The sequence below is a fragment of the Heteronotia binoei genome, chromosome 3, assembly GCF_032191835.1.
Source record: "Heteronotia binoei isolate CCM8104 ecotype False Entrance Well chromosome 3, APGP_CSIRO_Hbin_v1, whole genome shotgun sequence".
Taxonomy (NCBI): domain Eukaryota; kingdom Metazoa; phylum Chordata; class Lepidosauria; order Squamata; family Gekkonidae; genus Heteronotia; species Heteronotia binoei.
Window position 1 is genome coordinate 180,742,363 of NC_083225.1, and position 25,421 is coordinate 180,767,783.

Genomic DNA, 25,421 nt, shown 5'->3' on the forward strand with positions numbered 1-25,421 from the left:
TAGCTCACACTAACTCAGCTTAGAGGAAACACTGATGATGAGAGTCCTGAATGCAGAATTCTGTGTTTCTCTTCCCAGAATCTGAAGTGGACAAACCATACTGGAGCCATGAACTGACAATTGTTATGTTCGGAAGAATGAGACATTTAAGAGACTCATGTCTCCTTATACTCCAGCCTGGTCAAAATGATATTTCACCTCTAACTAGTCCTTTCAACGGGGCTGATATTATTCTAGCAGCGATGAAATCAAAATCGTATGTAACAAAATGTCACTAAATGGCAGAAGTTATCTCATTTTCTCGTAGGACAGCTGCTTTTTGTAGTGTGTAGAGATGTATGCTAATAGTTTGAGAAGTAAGAATCATGAGAGATGTACATGCCCTTAAAAGATAAATTTCTTAATTTATTTTGTGCCTTTCTCCGAAGGAGCTTAGGCAGACCCTCCGCCCTCCTCCATTTTGACCTCACTATAACCGCATGAGCGAGAGAGACTAACCCATCTACTACACCTGAGAAATTTAGTCTGATCCAAAACTTTGTAACCCTATGTAATTATAATTGTAATTTTAAAAAAGGATCTGGAGGTAATAAAATAATATAAGGTTAGGGGACAACTGAGACTGCTTCATATTTCATCTAATCGTCTTGTCCCCAACTGTCTTATATGGCTAAGGTCCCACCCTTCCTTTTAATGTTCACAGACTGAATGAGACATAATTTTCTCCTCAGTATGAAAGTGCCCATTGTTTCTCTGCAGGATCGTAGCTGTGCTGAATCCATTTCCTTCCCAACCACTCACCTTCTATGTAAGTACTAATGGACTTCTCTTTGCTGAAGCTTCCCTTTCACCCCTGAGCCAGACAGGTAATTTCCTGAAATGCACCTCACAGTAAGTTTTACCACCATTATCCAGGGGACTTATTAGGTGATTAAAAAAAGAGTTTGAAAAACTAAAGAAAGAGTTAGAAAAGAATTCAATATGAGCTTAGACTGGCCAAAGATGCTAAAAACAACAAAAAAGGTTTGTTTGTTTGTTTGTTTGTTTGTTTGTTTATATTTAGCCTTATATCCCGCCCTTCCCACCGGAGTGGCTCAGGGCGGCTTTTCTTTTTCTTTTCTTATGTTCAGGGTAAGAAAAAGAGCAAGGACATGGTAGGCCCATTGCAAGGGTAGGAAAGTGTATAGTGTCCAGATCACATGAAGTGATGTTATCACTTTAGCTCTGCTCTGGTAAGACGTCACCTGGAGTATTTTGTTCAGTTTTGGGCACCGCATTTTAAGAAGGATATAAACAAGCTCCAGAGGAGGGCGACGAAGATGGTGAGGAGTCTGGAGACCAAGTCCTATGAAGAAAGGTTGAAGGAGCTGGGCATATTTAGCCTGGAGAGGAGGTGACTGAGAGGTGATATGATCACCATCTTCAAGTACTTGAAGGGCTGTCATATAGAGGATGGTGTGGAATTCTTTTTTGTGGCCCCAGAAGGTAAGACCAGAACAAATGGGCTAAAATTAAATCAAAAGTGTTTCTGGATCAACATTAGGAAGAACTTCTTGACCGTTAGAGTGGTTCCTCAGTGGAATAGGCTTTCTCAGAAGGTGGTGGGCTCTCCTTCCTTGGAGGTTTTTAAACAGAGGCTAGATGGCCATCTGACAGCAATGAAGATCCTGTGAATTTAGGGGGAGGTATTTGTGAGTTTTCTGCATTGTGCAGGGGCTTGGACTAGATGACCCTGGAGGACCCTTCCAACTCTATGATCCTGTTCAGCAGCTCCACTGAGTAAATTGCCACCATAAAATCACAAAGTATGTATTTGTAAACTGTGCTTATTTTGGCTGTTTTTTGAGAGAGTGTGTGTGTGTTCACTTTCATTTAATGAAGTACAACCAGCTGCTGGGAAAAGGAAGTGAAGAAGTATTCAGGGGAACTGTACTGCTGTATTTTTCTTTATTTGTTTATTATGGGGATGGGAAAGTCTGCTGGCTCCACCCCCAAAGTACCCAGGTATTTTTTGAGTTGGACCTGGCAATTCTACTACCAAGCTTGCTTTTGTCAGTAAAGGCTGGGGGAGGAAGTCCTTTGCAGGCCTACTTCGGCCTTTGACAGAGAACTCATTTGGGCCAATCCTGACTAAGGCTGCCACTTCCAGGTTGGTGGGAAAGGGGGTTTTTTGTGCTGGGGTCTATAGAAACCAGACGTTGGGGAGAGAAGAGACCCTAGCTGAATATAATGCCATAGATTCCTCCCTCCAAAGCATTTCTTTTCTCCAGGGAGAAAGAGATCTGTTATCTGGAGTTCAGATGTGATACCAGAATATCTTCAATCTCCACCTCTGTTTCCTACCCTAGACCTGGCATCACCCACTGGGCGACTTGATGCCACCCAACTGGCATGACTTAACTAGACCTGGCTGCTTGCTCTTATTCAGCAGCCCCCTATGACAGCCACTGTGTTGTGGTCATCAGCGTTTCAAAGCAGGGTCTGCCAGATTCAGGATTCTACTGTGGAAGCTGACTGAGTGATTTCAGACCACCCACATGCTTTCAACCTAGCCTGGCCTAACCTCCCCATGACAGCCAGTGTCACACGGCAGTTCAGAGCAGGGTCTGCCAGATCCAGGTGGAAACTGACTTGGTGATTTTGGTGCAGTCACAGATTTTCAACCTAACCTGCCTCACAGGGTTGTTGTGCATATCAAAAGGGGGAGAGAAGAATGATGTAAGCTGCTTTGGTCCCCCTGCAGAGAAAGACTGTACTTTTCTTAGTAGAGGCTGCAGAGATGGGGAAGGAGATGGAAAGCAATCTATTCCCACCTATTTTGCCCCATCCCTACTGTATAGAAAGACTTTTTCCTAACTAGAGGCTGCAGAGAGGGGAGAGAAGATGGAAAGCTGAAGTCAGAGGGGCAGATCAAAGTTGAGTGATGGTTGGCAGTAAAGGAGAGAGCGTTGCCAACTCCAGGTTGGGAAATTTCTGGAGATTAGAGAGGTGTAGCCTGGAGAGGGTGGGATTTGAGGAAGAGTGAGAACTCAGGAAAGGTGCACCACTATAGACTCCACCCTCCAAACCAGTCATTTCCTCCTGGGGAACCATTGTTGCCAATCTCCAGGTGAGGCCTGGAAATCCCCAGAATTACAGCTGCACTCCAGATGGGCATATATCAGTTCCCCTGGAGAAAATGGTACACTCTGCATTATAACCTGCTGAGGTCACCTCCCCACTTTCTGATAACCTACCCCACATTTCTCTACCTTCTTAATTTCCCTTCCCAACAGCTGCTTTCTCAACATAACTTGCCTCTCTCTATCTTTGCCTCTCCCCCCCCCTTATGACCATGACACTCACCCAAAGCAAATTTCAAGCACCCACCGTATTTCTCTTCACAATGGGCCTTATTACTAGTTATATTAAAGGACCAATATGATGATGATGATGATGATGATGATGATGATGATGATGATGATGATGATGATGACGATGATGATGATGATATTGGATTTATATCCTGCCCTCCACTCCAAAGAGTCTCAGAGCGGCTCACAATCTCCTTTACCTTCCTCCCCCACAACAAACACCCTGTGAGGTGGGTGGGGCTGGATGGGTCTCTCCAAGCAGCTGCCCTTTCAAGGACAACCTCTGCCAGAGCTATGGCTGACTCAAGGCCATTCCAGCAGGTGCAAGTGGAGGAGTGGGGAATCAAACCCGGTTCTCCCAGATAAGAGTCCACACACTTATCCACTACACCAAACTGGCTCTCCAATATCTTTTAACTGTCAGACTAGGAAAGGTGTATTTCCTTTCCCAAAGCTGATTCCAAGTTTATATTTCTTTTTATTGCTTCTGTTCCAATCCTATATCTTCACTATCTTCCAGGATCATCCTTTAGGATACAAGAACATCACCGGATATGATACAGTTGCATATTCATGGTGGAGGTTTATGAATGACCCAACTGCACCTCCACACTGGCTTGTGCAATTCCCGATGGTCAAGGTAACCCTCACCTCTTGTCTCCTGCAGGGCTGGCTCTCAGACTCAGGGAGTCCACTCCATCTCATTCAAGATTGCCTAATCTTTGCATGTTCTTCTGGATCTGTAGATCAGTGTGCTCGTGGGTGAAAGAAGATAAGTAAAAACTACCATCAGCCCCTTGTGATGTGCCTGACCCATGTCATGTGACTGGCCATAGCATGTCTATCCATTTTGCATGTGGCCCTGCCAGATTACCAGCCCATGTCAATTGTGGTCCTTTATGTGCTTTTGATCATTGATGCTTTATTTACAGTCTTTGTATTGCACTGTTTATCATTGTTTTAATTTTATTGCAAGCTACCTTTAGTTCTGCAAGGGAGAAAGGTGGCTAACAAATGCTTTAGACAGAGAAATATCAGGTGATACTGAGGAATCCTCCAGACAAAAACACCCAAAGAGAAATCCCTGCACTGCAACCCAAAGACTAAAACGAAAAGGGAAGGGGAAACTGACAGCAGCAAACTCCCAGTAAACCAAATTAAATCCCAATTTCCCCTCCCTTTTTGCTCCAAGAATACAACAAACAAACAAAAAGAATAGCCGCTTCTCCAAGCCGAGCCAGACAACAGCTTAGAGAATGCATTTAAAGTTAATTTCTTTCCACCTCTCTGTCCCTCCTCCCCCAGTCCCTCCCTGACTGAGTAGGCTGGTAAAGCAAGCCTCACCCCAGCAGAAAAGCTCTTTCTCATGCTAATACACTTGCTCCATCCTGAATGACTGTGCCCTACATAAGTACATGAACATAGGCAAGAAGAAACTTTACGCAGCCTTTATTGATCTAAAGAGTGCTTTTGATTTGGTGGATAGAAATAAGTTATGGAGCAAACTAGCAGACCAAAAGATTGAGCCCCACCTTCTAATCCTGTTTAAAAAAAATACAAACAGATACAATTTGTCAGGTTAAATAGTCATCAAAAGGCCATTTAACTAGGAAAACATCTGTTTTTAAAGGAGTTAAACAGGGCTGTGTGTGGCCCCATATCTTTTAAATATTTTTTTTGTTAAATTGACTTACCGCAATTCTTTAAATCCACGAACGGGCATCCACTCAAACTAAACGATCTCCCAATTCCATTAGTATTGTGTGCTGACAATACAACTATTCTCCACACAGGAGTGGGATTGCAGAGATATTTCAAAGCTTTGGATAATTATTGCCAAATAAATTCACTTTCTAAAAACTATTATAATCCAAAGTTGTGGTTTTCTCAAAAAGTTGGCACCCGCAAAAATGGTATATAGGTAACCGAGAAATCGAACAAACCAAGTGCTACAAATATTTAGGCTTAACGTTCAATTATAATCTCAAATGGGCAGTTCATTGTAACAGAACATTTAATACAGCCAATTTTGCCTCCTCTCAAATCAAACATTTTTACTACCATAAAAGTAACCAATATTTCCCTGCTGCAATCAAAATTTTTCAGGCTAAAAGCTTATCCCTGTGGCGTTCCCCTGTGGATTAATGCCTTAAATAAGAAAATAGAAAATATTCAGGCTACATTTTTGTGCCAACATTTTTGCACCACATTTTTGCGCCAACTTCTTGGAGTGCCCAACTGTGACGCTTATACTATAATTTGTGCAGAAATGGATATGCACCTTATAGCGACCAAAGCATGGATCTTAACTTTTAAATATTGGCTTCAAAGTTATTATAGGGCTGAACTGCTCAATTATCTTTAAAAAGATGCTTACAATGTTGTGTGGTTGGAAGGAATTATAGATAAACTCAAGCACATAGGAATTGCAATGGAAGAATTCATCCTATCTGATGAATTCTATAATCTCAGACGGATTAAACAAAGGCTCTTTGATTAAGAACTTACTAAATTATGTTCTGTTCAATATTATACATGCTCACCCGAGGCACTTGGTCCTGCTCAACCTCTTGAAAAAATAGCCAACTATCCATGTGATCTAGAAAGGACCCAGCAATGGAGAGCATTTATGTTGGCAAGGATGAATGCCTTTCCTTCAATTCTTTTTATGGCAGATTCCTCCAAATCACATATATTGAGAGAGTCTGTCCTTGTGGGGCAAACAGTCCAGATTCCATCCAATATATATTGCTGGTCTGCCAGCTATATTCTAAACCCTGGAGGGAACTGTTTGGAAATCTTTCTCTTCTTCCCTGTAACCCTGTAACCACTGTCTACTGAAAGACAATGAAATAGAAATCACAAGGGCTGTTAGTAAATTTCAGGAGAAGTCCATTAACATCTATGCTGGGCATGTTTTGCTATACTCTATTAGTTTATTGTTCTCAATCTCAGGTTGTATATTTTGTCTGTCCTCATCTCATATTATGCCTGAGTATACCAATAAAAGGTATGATGATGACGATGATGATGATGATGACTGTGCCCCCCCCCCCCAAAAAAAGGGAATGCACGCTCATCAAACACTTGTATACATCGCCCCCTCGCATTGCAAGCAACAGGAAGGGAGCTCTGTTATTGACTAGCCACATTGCCTGACAAGCTTTGAGGATCCCAGTTTGTGTTTCCAAGGCTGGAAAACATCACCACCCCCACCGTTACCTAGCATTTTTGCACCAGGCTTTGTGGATTCTGCTTTCTGAGCAGCTCTGAGCCATGCCCAAAAGCTTGGAGATTTGTTCAACGGACAGGTGGGTGATGAACCTCAGCTCACAAGCCTCAAACCAGCAAAGTTCAGTTCAAATTTTGGCTCATGGCCCAGTTCGTGCCCATCCCTACTTCTGAATATATTGATCTGAAGAAACCCACACACACCTAACAAAGAAATGCCTCTGGTGTGCAGCAAATTGCTTGTCCCATCAGCGTTGAGTATATGGGAGAGGACCCTGAGGTGATGGGACATTTGTATGATTATGTTTACAGGGTTAACTCTGAATTTGCTAGAAAGCGCAAGCTACCAAGGGATGTGGTAGTAAAATTTACTACAAGAGATATGGTGGGAAGGATTTTAAGTCAACAATTTGAAAAAGCAATGGTAGTGGAGGAAAGCAGAGTAAGAATAATGAAGGAGCTGCCAAGGAAGGTCGTAAGTAACAGAAGACAATTGAAGATATTGACAGACAAGCTAAGGGTGAAGGGAATAAGATATAGATGGATTCTACCTGAAGGTCTTAGCTTTGAGTATAAAAGACTGAGAATTACAATAATAGATCCTCAAGGCATGGAAAGGTTTTTTTGCGGACAACAAATAAATTGGAGATACAGAATAATTGAAGAAACATTATGGATTACAAACTAATTTCTTGGAATGTAAATGGACTAAATTCACCGCAAAAAAGAAAAGTAATGTTTCATTGGATTAAAAAACAAAAATTTAATATAATTTTTCTACAAGTACATATTAAACATTAAACAAGTACATGTTAAAGCCATCAAGCAACTGAAAAGTGGCAAGGCAGCGGGAGTTGATGGAATCCCACCAGAGATCTGGAAGCATGGGGGCACAGTACTACATAGCACACTTCACAAAGTACTTGTCACCTGCTGGGAACAAGGCAAACTACCACGGGACTTTCGCGATGCAATCATCATCGCTCTACACAAGAACAAAGGGGAAAAGTCAGACTGCTCCAAATACCGGGGGATAACCCTGCTCTCCATCGCAGGCAAAATCCTTGCCAGAATACTCCTGAACGGACTGGTGCCCACCATTGCAGAAGAACTCCTCCCAGAGAGCGAATGCGGCTTCAGAGCTAACAGGAGCACCACTGACATAGTATTTGTTCTCAGGCAGCTCCAAGAGAAATGCAGGGAACAGAACAAGGGTCTATATGTGACTTTTGTCGACCTTACCAAAGCTTTCAATACCGTTAGCAGGAAAGGCCTGTGGCAAATCTTGGAACGTTTAGGATGTCCCCCAAGGTTCCTCAGCATGATCATCCAGCTACATGAATACCAGCGAGGCCAAGGCAGACACTGCAACGACCTCTCGGAGCCCTTCCCAATAGGCACAGGTGTAAAGCAAGGCTGTGTTCTCGCGCCAACTCTCTTTACGATCTTCTTTAGCATGATGCTTCAAAAAGCCGCAGTAGATCTAGATGATGACGACGGTGTCTACATCCGCTATCGCACCGATGGCAGCCTGTTCAACCTGAGGCGACTAAAGGCTCACTCCAAGACAATGGAAAAATTTATCCGAGAGCTACTGTTTGCTGATGATGCTGCACTTGTCTCCCACTCGGTATCAGCTCTGCAGCATATGACGTCCTGCTTTGCAGAGGCTGCCAAGCTATTCGGCCTAGAAGTTAGTCTGAAGAAGACAGAAGTTCTCCACCAGCCTGCACCCCAGGAAGATTATCACCCTCCCTGCGTCACTGTGGGTGAATCAGTTCTGAAGACAGTCCAGCAGTTCAGCTACCTGGGATGCATCATCTCCTCAGATGCCAGGATCGACAAGGAGATTGACAACAGGCTGGCAAAGGCAAACCGTGCATTTGGCCAACTGCACAAAAGAGTGTGAAACAACAAGCATCTGAAAAAAGGCACAAAGATCAATGTTTACAAAGCAGTTGTGATGACAACCCTCATCTACGGCTCCGAATCATGGGTTTTATACCGTCATCACCTGCGACTCCTTGAGTGCTTTCTTCAGCGCTGCCTTTGCACCATCCTCAACATCCACTGGAGTGACTTTGTGACCAACACTGAAGTCCTCAAGAGGGCGGAGGTTACAAGCATCGAGGCACTGCTGTTGAAGACGCAGCTGCGCTGGGCAGGGCATATTTCTAGGATGGAAAACCACCGCCTTCCCAAGATTGCTCTGTATGGCGAACTTTCCACCGGCCATCGAAATAGAGGGGCACCAAAGAAGAGGTACAAGGACTCCTTGAGAAATCCCTTGGCACCTGTCGCATCAACCATCACCAGTGGTCTGACCTAGCCTCAGATCGCAAAGCATGGAGGCACACCATCCACCAGGCTGTCTCTTCCTTTGAGAACGCATGCATAGCTGGTCTTGAGGACAAAAGGAGATTGAGAAAGAATCACACTGCTACAGCACCAACCCCAAATCTGACTTTCCCCTGCAGCCACTGTGGCCGGATCTGCCTGTCCCGCATTGGTCTTGTCAGCCACCAGCGAGCCTGCAGCAGACATGGACTACTGCACCCTTCTTAAATCTTCGTTCGCGAAGTCAAGCTGAGAGAGAATATCTTAAAATATATGTTTGATGAATATTTTTCAATATGTTACAAAAAATAATAAAATTGGTTTACCACCTAGAATAACATGGGGCCCTAAGTAGAAACATTTCCTGAGATTCTGTTTTTCTTGTATCTGTGAAGATGTGCCATAAAAACAACCTCTGTGCCAGAAGTGGCCAAACTTGCTTAACATAAAAGCCATATAGAATAAATGTTTGATGTTCGAGAGCTACGAGATAGGAAGGAAGGAAGGAAGGAAGGAAGGAAGGAAGGAAGGAAGGAAGGAAGGAAGGAAGGAAGGAAGGAAGGAAGGAAGGAAGGAAGGAAGGAAGGAAGGAAGGAAGGAAGGAAGGACTCCTATGTCTCAATCTGAGAACTATCTTCATGCCATCTACGCTGCCTTATTTAATTTTTTATTTAATGGTTTCAACTGTTTTAACTTTTTAACTGTCTTATTGTTGGATTTAACTGTCCTATTGTGTTGCAATCCACCCCGAGCCCATTATGGGAAAGGGCAGACTTTAAATTTACAAAATAAAATAAAAAATAAAGGAAGGAAAATAGATGGAGGAGGGTTGGAGAGGTGGAAAGAAAGCAACATTAAATGCATTCTCTAAGACATCGTCTGGCTTGGCTTGGAGAAGTGATTGAAAGAGACAAATTCCTTCTTCAAGCCAGCCCAATAGAGCAGTGCCACATAACACATGTGTGTGAGAGAGCCACATGTGGCTCCTGAGATGCAGTTTGGCCACCCCTGTGCTGTGCAAACATCTCTTGCTCCCCAGAAAGTGACTGTTCTCCTGTTCTCTCTTTGCAGGCCGCAGTGAGAGCCATGGACACTATAACACACTACATGAAGAACAATGATAATAAAGTCATTAAAAGATTTACATTGACGGGCATTGCGTTGGTATGTGTGAGTGGCAGATATGAGCAGCTGCAGTAATTAGGCATTTTGCTTTCATTGCTGTACACATGGGCATTACCATAATCTCAGATGCTTTTTGCACCCCTTTTTTATTCTTCCTGCAGGGTGGCTGGATCTCCTGGCTGACGGCTGCTGTTGATAAGAGGGTTGAAGGAATTGTACCCATTGCCATGGATTTCCTGAATTTCACTGAGGTGAGACCGCAATTGCAAGCAAATATCTCCAAGCCTCTGCAAAGTTCAGTTTCACTGCAAATAGCAAGAGACCCTTCAGATCCTCAAGAAAACTGGAGAGCTTCAAATGATGATGGATTGCATAGCACAAGTTTTGTGTACACATGCTCGTGTGATGTTTCTCACAGCTGCCCTGGTCTCCATCCCCCTAGCTGCTCAATGCCTTCTATAGGAAAATAGTACCAATTTAACTTTTAAAATGTGCTTTGCTAGCCTGTCCTGGATAGCCCAGGCAAGCCTGATCTTGTCAGATGTCGGAACCTAAGCAGGATCAACTCTGGAAAGTGCTTGGATGGGAGACCTCCTCGGAATACCAGAGCCTGAGGGCAGGGGCAGGTTTTATTCAGCCACCTCCTGCTCCTAGCAGGAGTCAGTCACTTCCAGGTGCACACACAAGCACAGGCCTCAGATTCAGTGGGAGCTCACAGGAGCAAAGCTCCTGAATCTTTCGGAGAGTTCCACCTCCTTGTCCATTGAAGAGTATGTGCAGCTGCATAACAATCCCTGGATGAGCTCCACCACCTATTTTTCTACAATACAACCCCTGCCCATGCATATAAAACTGAAAAAAAAAATGTGCTTTACTTAGTTAATGCAGTCCTGATTGGAGTTATACCTTTTCAAATTCTTTGCAGGGGTGGCCAATGGTAGCTCTCCAGATGTTTTTTACCTACAACTCCCATCAGCCCCAGCCATTGGCCATGCTGGCTGGAGCTGATGGGAGTTGTAGGCAAAAAACATCTGGAGAGCTACCTTTGGCCACCCCTGCGAGCCACATGGCCTTTGAAGTTGTGTAACTCTGTTCAGCACTGCAGCGTCAATTGTTGTGAGTCTAATAGGGTGCAGTGTGAGAATGACTTCCCCCACCAGCATGTCATTGCCCCCCCAGTCAGAATAACGAGACAGACACAGGTATGGATTAAAGGGCCACTTTATTTAACTAATTCAACGGCAAGGGGAAAACAGTGGGGACAGGTTAAGCCAGGGGTCAGTACCAGACCACCTTCTTAACCCAGAACTGGGCGAGCCCCAAGCCCCGGGTGTGAGCCAACCCAACGGCTCAGACCTGGCTGGCCAGGCACAATATCCCATTCACCTGAGCTCCACCATCCCCCAAGCCGTATAGCCTGGGATGTGGACAACTCCAAGTGACGGGATCCTAAGGGTCCCTGGAGCCAACCTTGGGCCGTACAGCTTAATGGTCACCCCAGGGGCACCATTCACCCCAATGGTGCAGTGCCACGGGAGCTCACCAATACCCCACACAACATGTTCCCAACAGTAAACAGCCAGTGACCAATCTATTTAACAGCACCGCCCAAACCAATTGCCAGCGCCCATCGCCTTCAGTGCAAGGTAGGCAAAAACACTCCCAAAACTGGCCAATATGTTTGAAGGTGAAAAATTCCTACCTGGCCCCTAATGAGGTGACCAGCCTATTCCCTGCACTGCATGACGGGCAGGACAAGAGTGGCTTTCCAAACTGCGCCACCGGAGTCAGAGCCGGCCTTATAAGGTCGCCCACGCCCCCAATCAGCTTAAGGGAGAGTCCACTGTCTCCATCCTTCAGGGGAGGGAATGGACGGCCCCCAGCCTATAGCAGCCGATCGGCCACTCGGCTGGGTGGGGGCCGAATTCCTTCACATTTTGCATCACTGACTGCCAGGCCCATTCATGTTTATGATGAGCATTCTAAATTAGATCAGAAACAATTTGCTGTTTCTTGAAATGCTGCCTGGGAACTGTAGCTCAATCCAGTTAGTTCTGAGAATTTGGAGGCAAAATAAATTAATGGGTTATTACTTCACTGGTGGATTAATCCTGCTGTGTGTGCAACCACAAGGGTAGCATGAAAACCAACAAAATTCATTCATTCATTCATTCATTTTAAAAAGGTAAAGGTGCAAGCACCAGTCGTTTTCGACTCTGGGGTGACATTGCTTTCACAACATTTTCACGGCAGACGTTTTACCGGGTGGTTTGCCATTGCCTTCCCCAGTCTTTTACACTTTCCCCCCAGCAAGCTGGGTACTCATTTTACCGACCTCGGAAGGAAGGAAGGCTGAGTCAACCTGAAGCCGGCTATCTGAACCAGCTTTCGCTGGGATCGAACTCAGGTCGTGAGCAGAGGGCTCCAACTGCAGTAACGCAGCTTTACCACTCTGCGCCACGAGGCTCATTCATTTTAGTTGACCTATATTCCGCCCTTTCCCAGGAGTGGGCTCAGAGCAGAAAACATTGTAATTTAAACACAATCAATACATACATATTAAAACCATTAAAACAGCATAATAAAAGCAGTAAAACAGTAATATGACAACATAGGTGGCAGTTCCAATTGGGTACGCTCAGCATCAATGAAGCTATAGGCTTAAAGATAAATAAAAAGATGGCATCACCAGAAGTACAGGAGGCCAAGTAGATGGGATATGGATGCCCACTGCCTCAACGAAAGGCCCGGTGAAATAGCTCCATCTTACCGGCCCTGTGAAAAGGTAGTAAGTCTGAATCTGAATCTCTGCAGGGAGCTGATTCGAACCTGTCCATGTCAAAAAACCCTGGCCCTGGTTAAGGCAAGATGGATGTCCTTTGGGCCAGGCATGGTTAGACAATGTTGTGAAGTGGATTGTAATGATCTTCAGGGCACATATTGGGAGAGGCAGTCCTGTAGGTATCATCACGATCTATTTCTAGCTATAGAGGAATCATCAATATTCAGGCTAGCCCACTAGATTGGGCTCTCAATATCTTCCAAAGCATCCTGGTTTGCCACATTGGCTGGCTGGTCTTATTCTAAAAACTCCAGTTCTTAAACTGCTGGGCAGCACCATCAAACTCTGCTGAGTGTATATTCGTGTGCATCCAAGACTCATGAGCCAAATTTTTCAACAGAGTTTCCACCACCAATACCGAGCATATTGCGGCTGGTCTTATATGCTGAAACCCTTCTATGAGATGAATATAACACAAGAGTTGGATAATCCCCGTTTCAGTGATCTGGTTCATCTTGTGGACCCCCTAGGTAAGCATGTATGATCCTTGTGGATACACAGTGAATTTCTAGAGAAGAAGGAGTGATTGTTAATAAATCAACCACTTTAGTTAATTTTAGATTCTCCCATATCTTAAAATCATCTGTCTGCCAAGACTCAGCAAACTCATCATGATTGAATACTGGCATAAAAGGCAACCTGTACAATCCCAACTTGTTCTTACAATTAAATTAGGTCTATCCTCATTAATACCAACTTGATATTATTAACTTTGAAGCCCAAAATTGCACCAAACTCCTTTTTCAACTTGTTTCAATCCTGAGCTGAAATCTTCGAATCTTTTATTGTAATAACAATATTATCATATTACTATACCAGATTAGTGGTGTTTTGTTGGCAATTAATGTCTTTAATAACTTGATGTTGTCATACAGCAATGCCAGAAATTTCAGTTACAAGACTAAGAAGTATTTGCAAGAGGGAGGGCAACCCTTTCTTACTCTTCTTGTTAAGTCAAAAAATGGGAAATATTACAATTGATCACCTTGGCTTTTTTTGTAGCAGGAAATGATTCATATATTAGGCTATACTGTCCCTGATGTAGCCAATCCTCCAAGAGCTTACAAGGCTCTTGGTGGACTGGCTACATCAGGGGAGTGTAGCCTAATATGCAAATGAGTTCATGCTACAAAAAAAGCCAAGGTGATCAATTGTAATATTTCCCATAAAGGCCCAATCTATTTTATCAAATGCCTTTTCTGTGTCAACGGAAAAATTTGTGGGCATACGTCTTCAGCAAGGTTTATTAAATTAAACAACCTTCTGATGTTCCAAGCCCTTATGCATCCTTTTAAGGAGTCTCTTTGATCCATATCAATATAAATATCTAGTATGCCATTTGATCTATTAGCAAAAATGTAAAATCTTTTTCAGAACTTCAGAATGAGACTGAAAGTAGCCCCTTAACAATCCTTCAGTGCCTTCAGATAAGAAATTTAATTGAAACCAGATTTCATAAGAAGAATATTTTCTTCCCTTTAAATCAATTTGATTACTGTTTAATTTTATTTTATTTATTTAATTTAATTTATATTGCACCCTCCCCACCAAAGGCAGGCTCAGGGTGCCTCACAGGTTAGGGTCAAACAATGTCCAAATAAGATAAAACAGCAATAAAAATAAGACCTTAAACAATTATTTAAATCAATCCAAGCTAAAATTTCCTTCAGTGCGTTTGTGTGTCTGTCTGTGTGTGTGTAAAAAAATTTTGTCCACTGTGTGACACAGAGTGTTGGACTAGATGGGCCATTGACCTGATCCAACATGGCTTCTCTTATGTTCTTAAATTAGGAATAAAAGAATCCTAGAAATAACTAGGATAATATCTGGGAAATATCTGGGAATTACTAGAAACATTGGTAGACAGCATTTGCAGGCTCTCAAGGACTGTTTTTGTTTTCCCTTTCTTTTTCCCCTGAATTCGTTTCTGTATATCAAGCATTTCCATGGGCTTCCATGCTGCTTTTGTCAACTCCAAATGAGTCAGTTTCAAGAGGCCCCCCCCTTTTGTCCTGGTTCCTTTGTGTTCTTTCTCATTTTCTTGCTCAGAGCTTGCAAAATCTCTCCCCTTTGCCTGGATCTGTGCTTTAAGATTAGTTCTTTTAAGCTTGCAGTGACACAGTGGCACTGGGTTCTGCTGGGCTTACTGCAGCTTGTTGAGACTGGCTTGCAAAATCCTCATTCCCTATTTGAATTTGTTGTGAGTCTGTGCTTTGAAGACTGGCATCAGTTCTATTAAGCTTGCACTGCTTCTGCTGGACATTCTGTCCATTGAAACTTGCAAAAATGGCCCCCATCTTTAGTTTCTACTGTGGAGATTCTCTGGTTTGACATTAGTCCTTTTTTGCTAGTATTGCCATAGTGGCACTTGTTCTGCTGAGCATTCTATTCACTGCAACTGATTGTTTATTTTTTTTATTTATTTGATTTATATCCCACCCTCCCTGCCGAAGCAGGCTCAGTGTGGTACTGAGTTTGAAAAAATGTCCCCCTTTCAATTCCCATTACAAAGATTCTCTGGTTTGATTTTGGCTCTGTTTGTTTTGGCACATTAGTTTTTGGTTTTGCTAGGATTGTGCAGTTAATAAATCTGTCGGGAGGAATATTATACTTGTTATAAGCACTGTCTTCTACATTTCGTCGCTATAGGTACCAATTATATTTTGGGAAAGAGACTGTTTAGGCTCTTAGCACATTTCGGATGGATGTTAATACATGCTTATACTGTTGAATCAATTTGCTTGATATTGTGCACTGTGGAAGTTTGTAATATTGGTAAGAAAATTTGCATGAATTTTTGTACTAGTGATTTGGATGAAAGCATATGATATTTTTTATTAGTGGTATTTATACTGTTAAGAGACTATATACATAAATCAACACAGAGAATATATACATGAGTTTATTTAGCACATTTATATCTATCCGTGATGCAAAAAGCAGCACCTCCTTCGGTCTTGTGCAACGGCTCTTTTTCCATTCTGCTCATCTGGAGTTGAGATTGGAGTGGGACTCTTCATGCACTTTCCATGAAATTAACCTTTGGATTTTCCCTTTTAGCCTACAATGAGCAATACGCAGACATAGCCAAGCGCATAATCATTTATTCAGGGGATGAGTTCTTCCCGCCTGACAACTCACGTTATTACTTTTCTCAACTGGAAGGTACAAAATATCTTCAGTAAGTTTATACGTTCTACTTTTCCTTCCTGTTCCTAAATAATAGAAGTTGTAAAAATGGCAAAAATCCCACGAAATTACATTTTTGGCCTTTCAGAGAGGACTCATCAGATCCAAGCTCAACAGCAACTGCACATGACTTGCTTCTATGAAACTTACATTATTACAACATTATTTTTATATGCATGTGCATTTGTGCGTGTGTGTACCTGGAAGCCATGGTGACCTCCGGTGACAGACCCCTGCCGGGGGCCTGGAGGATATTTAGAGGGGTGCCTGAATAAAGCCTGCCCCTGCTTCCCAACTCTGATATTCCAAGGAGGTCTCCCAAGAATTTGCCAGAGTTAACCCTGCTTAGCTGCCAAGATCTGGTGAGATCCAGGTCAGAGCAGACCACAGCATTTATTGCAGGGGTGTCAAACATGCAGCCTGGGGGCCAAATCAGGCTCCCAGAGGGTTCCCATCAGGCCCCCGAGCAACTGGCTGTTGTCTGCTTCCTTCTCCCTCTCTCTTGCTTCCTTCTGCATCACAACTTGCTTTGTAAGGCTTGCTCAATCACACAGGAGCTACAGAGCAAGATCTCTATTTTCCCCATTGGCTGAGGCTTCTCCCTTGGGGAGGAAGGGGGAAGGGAGAGCTTGCTTCTGAGCCAAGCCTCTCTTCCTTCTATTGGCTGAGGCTCCTCCCCCTCCTAGTCCCCTGGGGAAGGAAGGAAAGAGCCATAGCTTGCTTTGCCCAGTTCCCTGGATCCCATGGGAGAAATAGAAAGAAAGCACCTTTAAGACCAATGAGTGCTAATGTTTTAAGCATATTTTAAGAGGTTTTTTTAAAAAAAAAAATCTGTGTCCTTTATAAAGTGTATATCTCTGCTACCTAATCTTAAATAGGTACACACATGGCCCAACCCAACATGGCCAGCCCAACAAGGTCTCTCACTTATGTTAGATTCGGCCCTCATAACAAATGAGTTCCACACCCCTGATTTATTGATTATAGATGAAGGAGCATTGGCAAAGCATGTGCGTGGATCCTGAGATATCAAGCAAGCCACCTGCCTCTCAATAAGATATCCCACAGCCTGCCTGATAGAGAAAACCCAGGAGTGACAAATAGTGGTATCTTAAGGGCGGTGTCTGTTGAGTACTGTTGAACCTCTTCCTTAGCCGCGTATATGTTTTCATGGCAGCAAATTAATCATTAGAGTGACAGGATTAACTTTTTCTATGAAATGATCCCTGTTTGTGAGCAAACCTTTGCGTCCATTGCAAATGGCAGTGATGTTCATGTATGCCAGGATGGTCTGGTTCCTTTTGTTTTGCGTTGGAATTCTATTCAGTTAATTAAGGAGAGCAAAGGAAATAAATGAGAGCCATAAAGAGTCATTTAGTAGAAAAAGAGGTGCTGGAGCTCATTAACACAACTCATTAGCATAACAGATTTGCATATGCCACACACCTGTGACATCACTGGCAGGTGTACTAAATTGTATCAGCTCAGCATCTATCTTAAAAGGCTTCTTGAATTACAATTATCCTAATAAAACCTTACTCCCACCATACTTCTTAAATTACTTTGAAATAGGAGTGGCAGGATGATTTCCATCTGTCTTCTTTATATGTTTTGGTTATTTTCCCCTTTTTTTGTGGGGGGAAATATTAGCAAATTTGTCAAATCTTAAGAGTGCAGCAAAAATTTCCACAGAGGGGCTGAGCCCAGAAGTAAGTTTTTTGGGGGGAAGGGAGGTAAGAAAGAAAGAGCACAGTAAAACGTAGAGGTTCCGGAGCTCCGTTTCTGTGAGCTCCTGCCCAAAATGAGGCTGGAGTGCCATATTGTGATGAGCTTTAAATGACAGAAAGTTTATCTAGAAAATAGGAAGGGTATATGTTGGAGAAAACAAGAAATGCAGTCTAGTTTACTGAAGCTATATCTTAACAGCTACACAGTTAAAAGCTAAAGATAGCTACACAGGTCCTATCTGCTTTTGTGTTTACTACGGCTCTCACCACCCACCTCCGTCGCTTTAAAAAACCACTTCCATATTCACTTGTGCGCTCACCTCACTCTCCCATCGGATTTTGAAATTCCTTCCACATCCTTTCCCCAGCATTCTGTTGTCATTCTCTGTATCTCCGTAGTTTCCAAGAGTGGTGTTTCAGAATAGTATTTCCCCCTCTTCTTCTTAATTCACTTCCAAGCATTTAAAAGCAGAAACATTTCCTCAGACTTTCTCCCTCCCCTTCTCAGGCAGGCTAATTGGTCTGTTCTTATTGGTCAGTTTCACACTGTGCATGTCTTTTGAAACAGGAGATTAGAAAAGTAAGTTAGCTTGGTTGGTTAAGATGCTGGGCTATTATGAATTTGGGGGGGGGGGAAAGGTTTTCTTTTAAATTGACTCTGACCACAAACATTTCATAGGTGAGACTAATGCTGTGGAACCTACTTTGTGGAGGCAGCAGCAGCCTTTTTTTAAAAAAAGTCTGGTCCATCATCTTCCCCTTTTGTCATTTCTAAATAACCATGGGGTGAAACTCAGGCTGCAAAGCACTGACATCTCCACTTCCCCCCTCTCCAGCCAAGTGCTCAGCATTGACTTTCATTAAATTTTTTAAGCGGTGGCTGGCAGTGGGGGTTTTTTTCTCCAGCAAACTCCTTGACTACTGATAAAAGGGGGAAGGAAAAGGAAAGGAAAGGTCCCCTGTGCAAGCACCAGTCGTTTCCAACTCTGGGGTGACGTCGTATCACGACGTTTTCACGGCAGACTTTTTACGGGGTGGTTTGCCATTGCCTTCCCCGGTCATTACACTTTCCCCCCAACAAGCTGGGTACTCATTTTACCAACCACAGAAGAATGGAAGGCTGAGACAACCTTGAGCTGGCTACCTGAATCCAGCTTCCGCTGGAATCGAACTCAGGTCAAGAGCAGAGAGTTCAGACGGCAGTACTGCAGTTTTATCACTCTGCGCCACGGGGCCACTGATAAAGGGGGGAGGGGGACACTAATAGTGACCACACAGTAAATTCAGCTGGAAGAATCTCCTATTTCAAAAGACATGCCCAGTGTGAAACTAATCGATCAGGAGAAACCAAGCCCAGAACACTACCCAAAATTTCTCATTGGTATGTAGAATATATACACTACGATTCTCGATAGAAATTGGAGAGAAAGAGAAAGATACAGAATGCAGGCACAGCATTAGAAGTAAACCCCAACCAATTCGACTCCAGTGAAAATCAGAAGTAAGCTGTGTATGCAGAATGGACCACAGTCTCTGCTCTCAGGATGCTTAACAAAGGCAGATAATTCTGCTATAAAACGTCAAGCAAATTAGTGCATTAATAAATAGTAAATACACTTCCCGCTCTAGTTCAGGAAAACTTTCTCTAATTTTAATTGGTCTTAGGTTCACTACGTAACATGCTGTTTACACACAATATCAGTTTTAACCCTATCATGGCTGAACTGTTGACAACTTGCAAATATTCCAACAAATTCTCACTGTCAATGTGAAGCCAGTGGCTAATTTTGAGGCCTCTGGATGATTTATGTGTGCCGCAGGTGGGTAGAGATCTTATTCTGTTATAAAGATATAAATGTGGGGGTAGGAGGGAGAAGAGAGCAAAAATATACATATCATCTGGAGGGAAGATCTCTTTATTTCAACCTAAGCAATGAAGTGATTCATATCTATATTTTTTTAACTGTTCCTTTCCAGAATCTTGCCAAACTCTGATTATGGGTTTCAAGAAACAAAAGGAAAATATTTCATAACTTTCATCCTTCCCTTCTACCTCAGATTGGTGGAAAACAGCAAGGAATACCTTCCCAACGTCTCCTGGGAGATGAAAATGGTGATCCAAATTCCTACATAATAATCATTTGCAAAAAGATGTAGGCAGGAATCTGATAGTCGCTTTGTAGATTCCTTTTGCTGCCCTACTATTTCTACAATAAAAGCCCGGTGCAGTTGTATCACTTTCATCAGTGAGCATGCCAATAGGTGCCAAGGTGACTGCAGTTGGGTTTCCTGGTGCCTGTTTGCTTCTTGCCCAAAGGCCTCTCTTCTCCGAAGCAAAACTACACTCCTGGCCTCAGAAATTCCACAGAAAATAATGGCCAAACAGGTGTTTGGAGAGACCAGCTTCCTCTCTCTATACACCTGCTGCCCCTTGGAGGGAATTGGAGAAGAATTGTTAAAATGGTCCCAAAAGTTCAAGGTGATGAAAAGCACACTATTCCTGAAATCTAGATCACAAATGGATCTGAAAATTTTCAATGTGCATACTCCCTAGACAAGAACTTTCTCATTCAGCAGCATATAATGATGATGGTACTAGCTGTTCCCAAAAATCCTTCCAATGCATGGTTAAGTAAACTGATCAGTATCCTCCAGTCCTCAGATTCAGCAGGAGCTCACAGAAGCACAGCTTCTGAACCTTTCTGAGGGTTCCCCCTCTTCCTCCCCACCTACATTATCCATTGAATAGTACATGCAGCTGTATAACAATCTCTGGATTAGGAGAGCAGGCAGGAAGCCAGCCACCAGGGGCTTTGCCACACACCCCGCAGCCCTCATTAACCTCTGGAGAAGCCCACGCCACCCTTTCTCCAATTCTTATGTGATTTTCGGTGGCAGGTGGCTTGCTGGCCTTTTGACTGGGGTGGGGGGGAGCGGCCCAGGAGTGCCCTAGGCAAGCAAGGCCTTCTTGGGCTGGTTGGATCTCCATCCAGCCCAAGCAGGCCTTGCTCATCTGGGGTTCTCCTTTCTTGCATTGGATATCTTTTGGCTGGTGGGGCATATGCTAATGAGTTATGCTAATGACTATTTTTCTACAAAATGACCCCTGGAATCCTCCATTAGGCAGCGGAAGCCTTCTTCAATCTAGGGTTCTTACACTCAAGGAAAACTCTTTAGGCGGGTGATGGGCCTCAGAAGTGGTAGAATACAGGTCACTGTCACTTGGAAGTTCTGGTAAAAGCCCAGGAACCAAACAGTAGATAGAACCACCTGGGTCTTCCTGGTGAGTATGTAAAGGAAGAGACACAGCAGAATCCAACCCCTGCCCCCCGCAAGCTACTCTGCAACTCTATCTGCTAAGCTCAAGCTGTTATTCTCCGTGGTTCTGCATAGTGTTTGTCTGGGGTAGTCTGGTTTTTGTTTAAAGTGCTTCCCATAGTTTACAAGAGATTATGTTGGCCCTATGCAAGCCATATCTCTCTGTTTGAGGTTACCCATGCAAAACCCTCTGCAATGACCGCCCATGCCTGTTTTGGGAATTTCCTGTAGCTTGTGGACCATGTATTGCATTTTTGTCCTGCTTTTGCTTGAAGGAGCTCAAGTATACAGTGATAGTGTTCCCCGCACGTAGACACACACAGACCACTCTGTGAGCTGGGTTAGAGAAGGTGATGGGCCCAAGGTCAAACTGTAAGCTTCATGGCTGAGTGAATATTTTAACCTGGCCTTCCAGGTTCTAGTCTAGTACCCAGATCACCAAGCCATCCTGGCATGCCCAGCCTTCTAGAAAGGCTCAGCTTCTAAAATGTGGACAGATCTTTGATTTCTCCTTACTGGTGTCCTCCTCTCTTTCTAGACAAACACCAGTGGGACTATCATTCTACGTACCTACAATGTCTACAGAGTCTATTCTTATCATGCTGACACAGTTGGGGGTACCAGGTAGGGTTCTTCCAGCCACATTAAATTGTGGTATTTAATATCTGACAAATATTTGTCTCAGCAGATAACACACAACTTATTCTTCCTTTATCATTCCTAGGCGAGACTTCAGGATGAAGATAGCAGCTGGCAACTCTTCTAAAAACAACCCTGTAAAATGGATCAAGACTGAATTGTGGGAAACAGTGAGTATCTGACCTGGCTTATTGATTTGGGACCAGGGAGTGTCAGTGGAGACAGCTGAGATGACAGCTTGGAACCCACCAAATATAAGTGGAAACAACAGGTGGTCGAGGTCTTTCACTTTTCTCCCCTTACCTGGAGCTCTTTCCATCCCTGGGAATTTCATCCTTGGGATGGTGTCATTTATGTGTGCTAATAGCTGTGTGACTTGGGCTGCTGAACTGGGAAGATTGGGGAGAATAAGCTTGCTTTTTCTTATTTGCAATCCCCAAATAATCTCTAAATCTACACTGCAGCATGGCCACTCTCATCACTCTTTGACAGGCTCAAGGAAAGGCAGGCAGAAAGCCCCACAAAACTATTTTTCACCTTTCCATGGCATATCTTATATATTTACAAGCCCTATATTTGTGGCACTTTCCAGCTCCCTATTCAGCTGTGGTGTGCACTCAATCAACCTTTGGTCCATCAATTGCCACTCAAGGTCTGTCACATTCCATAGGCTGAGTATTGAGGCATCGTTTCACAGAGGAGAGAAAGAAAGCCTTCCCTCCATTGGCTGAGGGAGGAGGATGGAAACAGTCACAGAAAGCCCTCCCTCAATTCACTGAGGGCTCCACCCACCCCCATTTGAGAAACCAAACAGTAGATAGAGCCACCTGGATCTTCCTGGTGAATATGCAAAAGGAAGAGACACAGCAGAGTACATCCCCGCCTCCCCCCCCCCCAAAGCTACTCTGCTTTTCTTTTCCTGTTAGTCTGAAGAAGTTGTTTGAAATACTTTTGACCAACATTGAAGAGCTCTCTGGAGAGGCACTATATCAGCTCCCGTAAGTAATTTGTCCCAGTGAGATCACAAAAGTGTGTGTGTGCTGTTATTTTGGCTGCTTTTTGAGTGTGTATATGTATTTGTGTGTGCGTGCATGTGTCATAGCAGTTGGCACTTCAGAGCAAGGTCTTTCAGACACACCTTCTTGCTGTGGAAGCTGACTGGGTATTTTCAGACCAATCACAGACTTTCAGCTAACCTGCTTCACAGGGGCTTGCTGTGCAGATCAAAAGGGAGAGACGAGACTGATGTAAGTTGCTTTGCTCCCCTCTGTAGAGAAAGACTGCACTTTTCCTTGGTAGAGGCTGCAGGGTGGGGTGGAGATGGAAACCAATCTACCCCATCTCTTTTGCCCCCATCCCTTCTTTCTGAGATACCCCCTTCTCTGATAACCTACCCCACATTTCCTCACTTTCTCCATTCCCCTTCCCAACAGCTGCTTTCTTGACTTACCTTGCCTCTCTCTATCATGCCGTTTCCTTCCCAGCTCCACCAACACCACCAAGGCCACTCACCCACAGCAAATTTCTAGTGCCCATTGTATTTCTCCCCACAACAGGGCCTTATTACTAGTTAAAGAAATAAGTCCACAAAGTTAAGGAGGTGGAAAAAGGATTTTCCTATACTTTGCCTTTGCTTGTACGTTCTTGGCAGACAAAAAAGTAGTAGCTTCACAGTTGGGTTTTAGATTGCTACCTATCAAGCTGCTATGTTCATGTTTTAGAGTTGCATCTTATGGAACTTTTAAGCTTCCTAGAAAAATGTTCGCATGGAATCATAGCATTGGATGGGACCTCCAAGGTCATCTAGTCTAATCCCCCACACAGTGCAGGATATTCACAACTACCGCCCCCCCAAAAAAAACCACATACACACTCAGTGACCCCTGTTCCATGCCCACCCAGAAGATGGCAAAACCAAAACAAAACAAGATCCCTGGATGATCAGAACTGAGGAAAAATTGTTGCCTGACCCCAAAGTGGCAACCAGCATTTCCCTGGATGTGTAAGAAAGGGCCCCAAGAACTAAGCACTCATGCAACCCTTCCTGCCCTTCTTGCCATGATCTGCCTAAGTTCACAGAATCTGCTCTTTCTTATAATAAAGAGATGTTGTCCGTTCTCTGTGATCTTTGTGCAGGAAAGATATCATTATAGGAAAGAAATGTCAATACCAGCAAAAGGATGGAGAGCTTTCTTCATTCAGGTAAGTATCTCCCTGTTTGCCTTTTCTCTGCCTTTGGCTGTGCACATGCTTGCATGATCCTAAAACTGCTAAGGGCATAGGAAAAACATTGTTTAGTTTTGCACATGGGTAACCATGGATCAGTTTCCGTTTCGCTTGAACCAAAAGAGAACTAGGATGTAAAGCACAGCTTTTGGTGAGGGCATTAGAGGCACAGGGCTCTGCTGGGAGAGGCTTCTGCTTGAGTTGGGAGCAAGAGAGGACCCCTGGCAGCAATTGAGAAGGCTCTTTCTCGAGTTGTTTTGAATCTTACCTCTCAGCCCGGGGATCAATACCCATTTTTGGGTTCCTGATCTGAGTACCCTCTGGGGAACATATAGGGAGAGACAGTCTCTAAGGTAGACAGGTCCTCAGTCGTATAATTTGGAGGGCATCAATCTGAGGAGGGGGGATTTGGAAGGGACCTCTTTCTTAGAAGATGGACCAATATCCTCTCTGAGGTTGAGGTTGGGTGGGTTTTGGTAGCAGTTAATTAAATTGGTAGGAATCTAGAGAGTGGAGTCCGTGACAGACATTTTGACCACATGATGCCTGCCGGGCGCGAAGGCTGTGGAAATCACATGCTGTCTACATAGGTCAATGAACAGTGCTGGGGAGGATTCAGCAATCAAAGTGTGTGCTGCCACCAATAATGTTGGGTAATGTAGACATGAAGTCCTGGGAGAAAAAAATAGGTTACTAGGCAGGAAGTTAAAGGCCAGGACCTCAATGGTAGCATTCTCAAAAGTGGTATGGACTAGTGGTATGATCCAGCAGGGTTTATCTTCTGTTCTTGGCTTACTCCATCACTTTTCACTATCTAACTTCCAGGTTCCTATCAAGCCTAGAGGGCTCAAGGCTTCGTTAATCATATAGTTTCCATACTTGCAAAGGGTTTGGTAGAATTAGGTTTATGAGCCCATAACCCATTCCTATACCCTGACATGGATGGCCCAGGCTAGCCTAATCTCATGGAATCTAGAAAGCTAAGCAGGGTCAGCCCTGGTTAATACTTGGATGGGCAACCACAAAGGAAGTCCAATATTGCTATGCATAGGCAGGCAACGACTAACCTCCACTGACCATCTCTGACCTTGAAACCCCTACAAGGTCGTCATAAGTCTGCTGCAACTTGATGGCACTTTCTATCACCACCCCATTCCCACACATCCGTAGTAGCCTTTGTAATGAAACATGCTAAACAAATCTGCAATTTTACCTACAGGTTGTGTACGCTACAAAGATGATTGTAACGTCAGAAATGCTCATCATGCCGGACACTTTCCCATGCTCTGACTGCAATGGAGATGGATGCCGCGGTACACTGGTCTGACAGCCTCCACGGAACATGGATGAAGCAATTCATGTTTCATAAGAAGGAATTGGTGGGGGTAATCAGCTCCGTAGCTTAAGCGATGTAGAAAACAAACCTTTTCTTTC

At 43.7% G+C, this 25,421-nt stretch overlaps 1 protein-coding gene across 1 annotated transcript; it reads left to right on the plus strand.

The window, feature by feature from the left end:
- Positions 1-242: 242 nt before the first annotated feature.
- Positions 243-25,314, plus strand: LOC132569142 (autocrine proliferation repressor protein A-like). Its single transcript, XM_060235326.1, has 12 exons — positions 243-256; positions 760-808; positions 3,874-3,993; positions 9,993-10,085; positions 10,208-10,297; positions 13,229-13,358; positions 15,949-16,069; positions 19,782-19,917; positions 21,661-21,746; positions 21,847-21,931; positions 23,898-23,963; positions 25,207-25,314. Exons 1-12 carry the CDS (start codon positions 243-245, stop codon positions 25,312-25,314), a joined length of 1,098 nt encoding a protein of 365 aa, XP_060091309.1.
- Positions 25,315-25,421: the final 107 nt, after the last annotated feature.

Coding starts and splice junctions, on each gene's coding strand:
- LOC132569142 (XM_060235326.1), top strand. Junction 10,086..10,207: donor CATTGACGGGCATTGCGTTG/GTATGTGTGAGT, acceptor TTCTTCCTGCAG/GGTGGCTGGATCTCCTGGCT. Junction 21,932..23,897: donor AGACTGAATTGTGGGAAACA/GTGAGTATCTGA, acceptor ATCTTTGTGCAG/GAAAGATATCATTATAGGAA.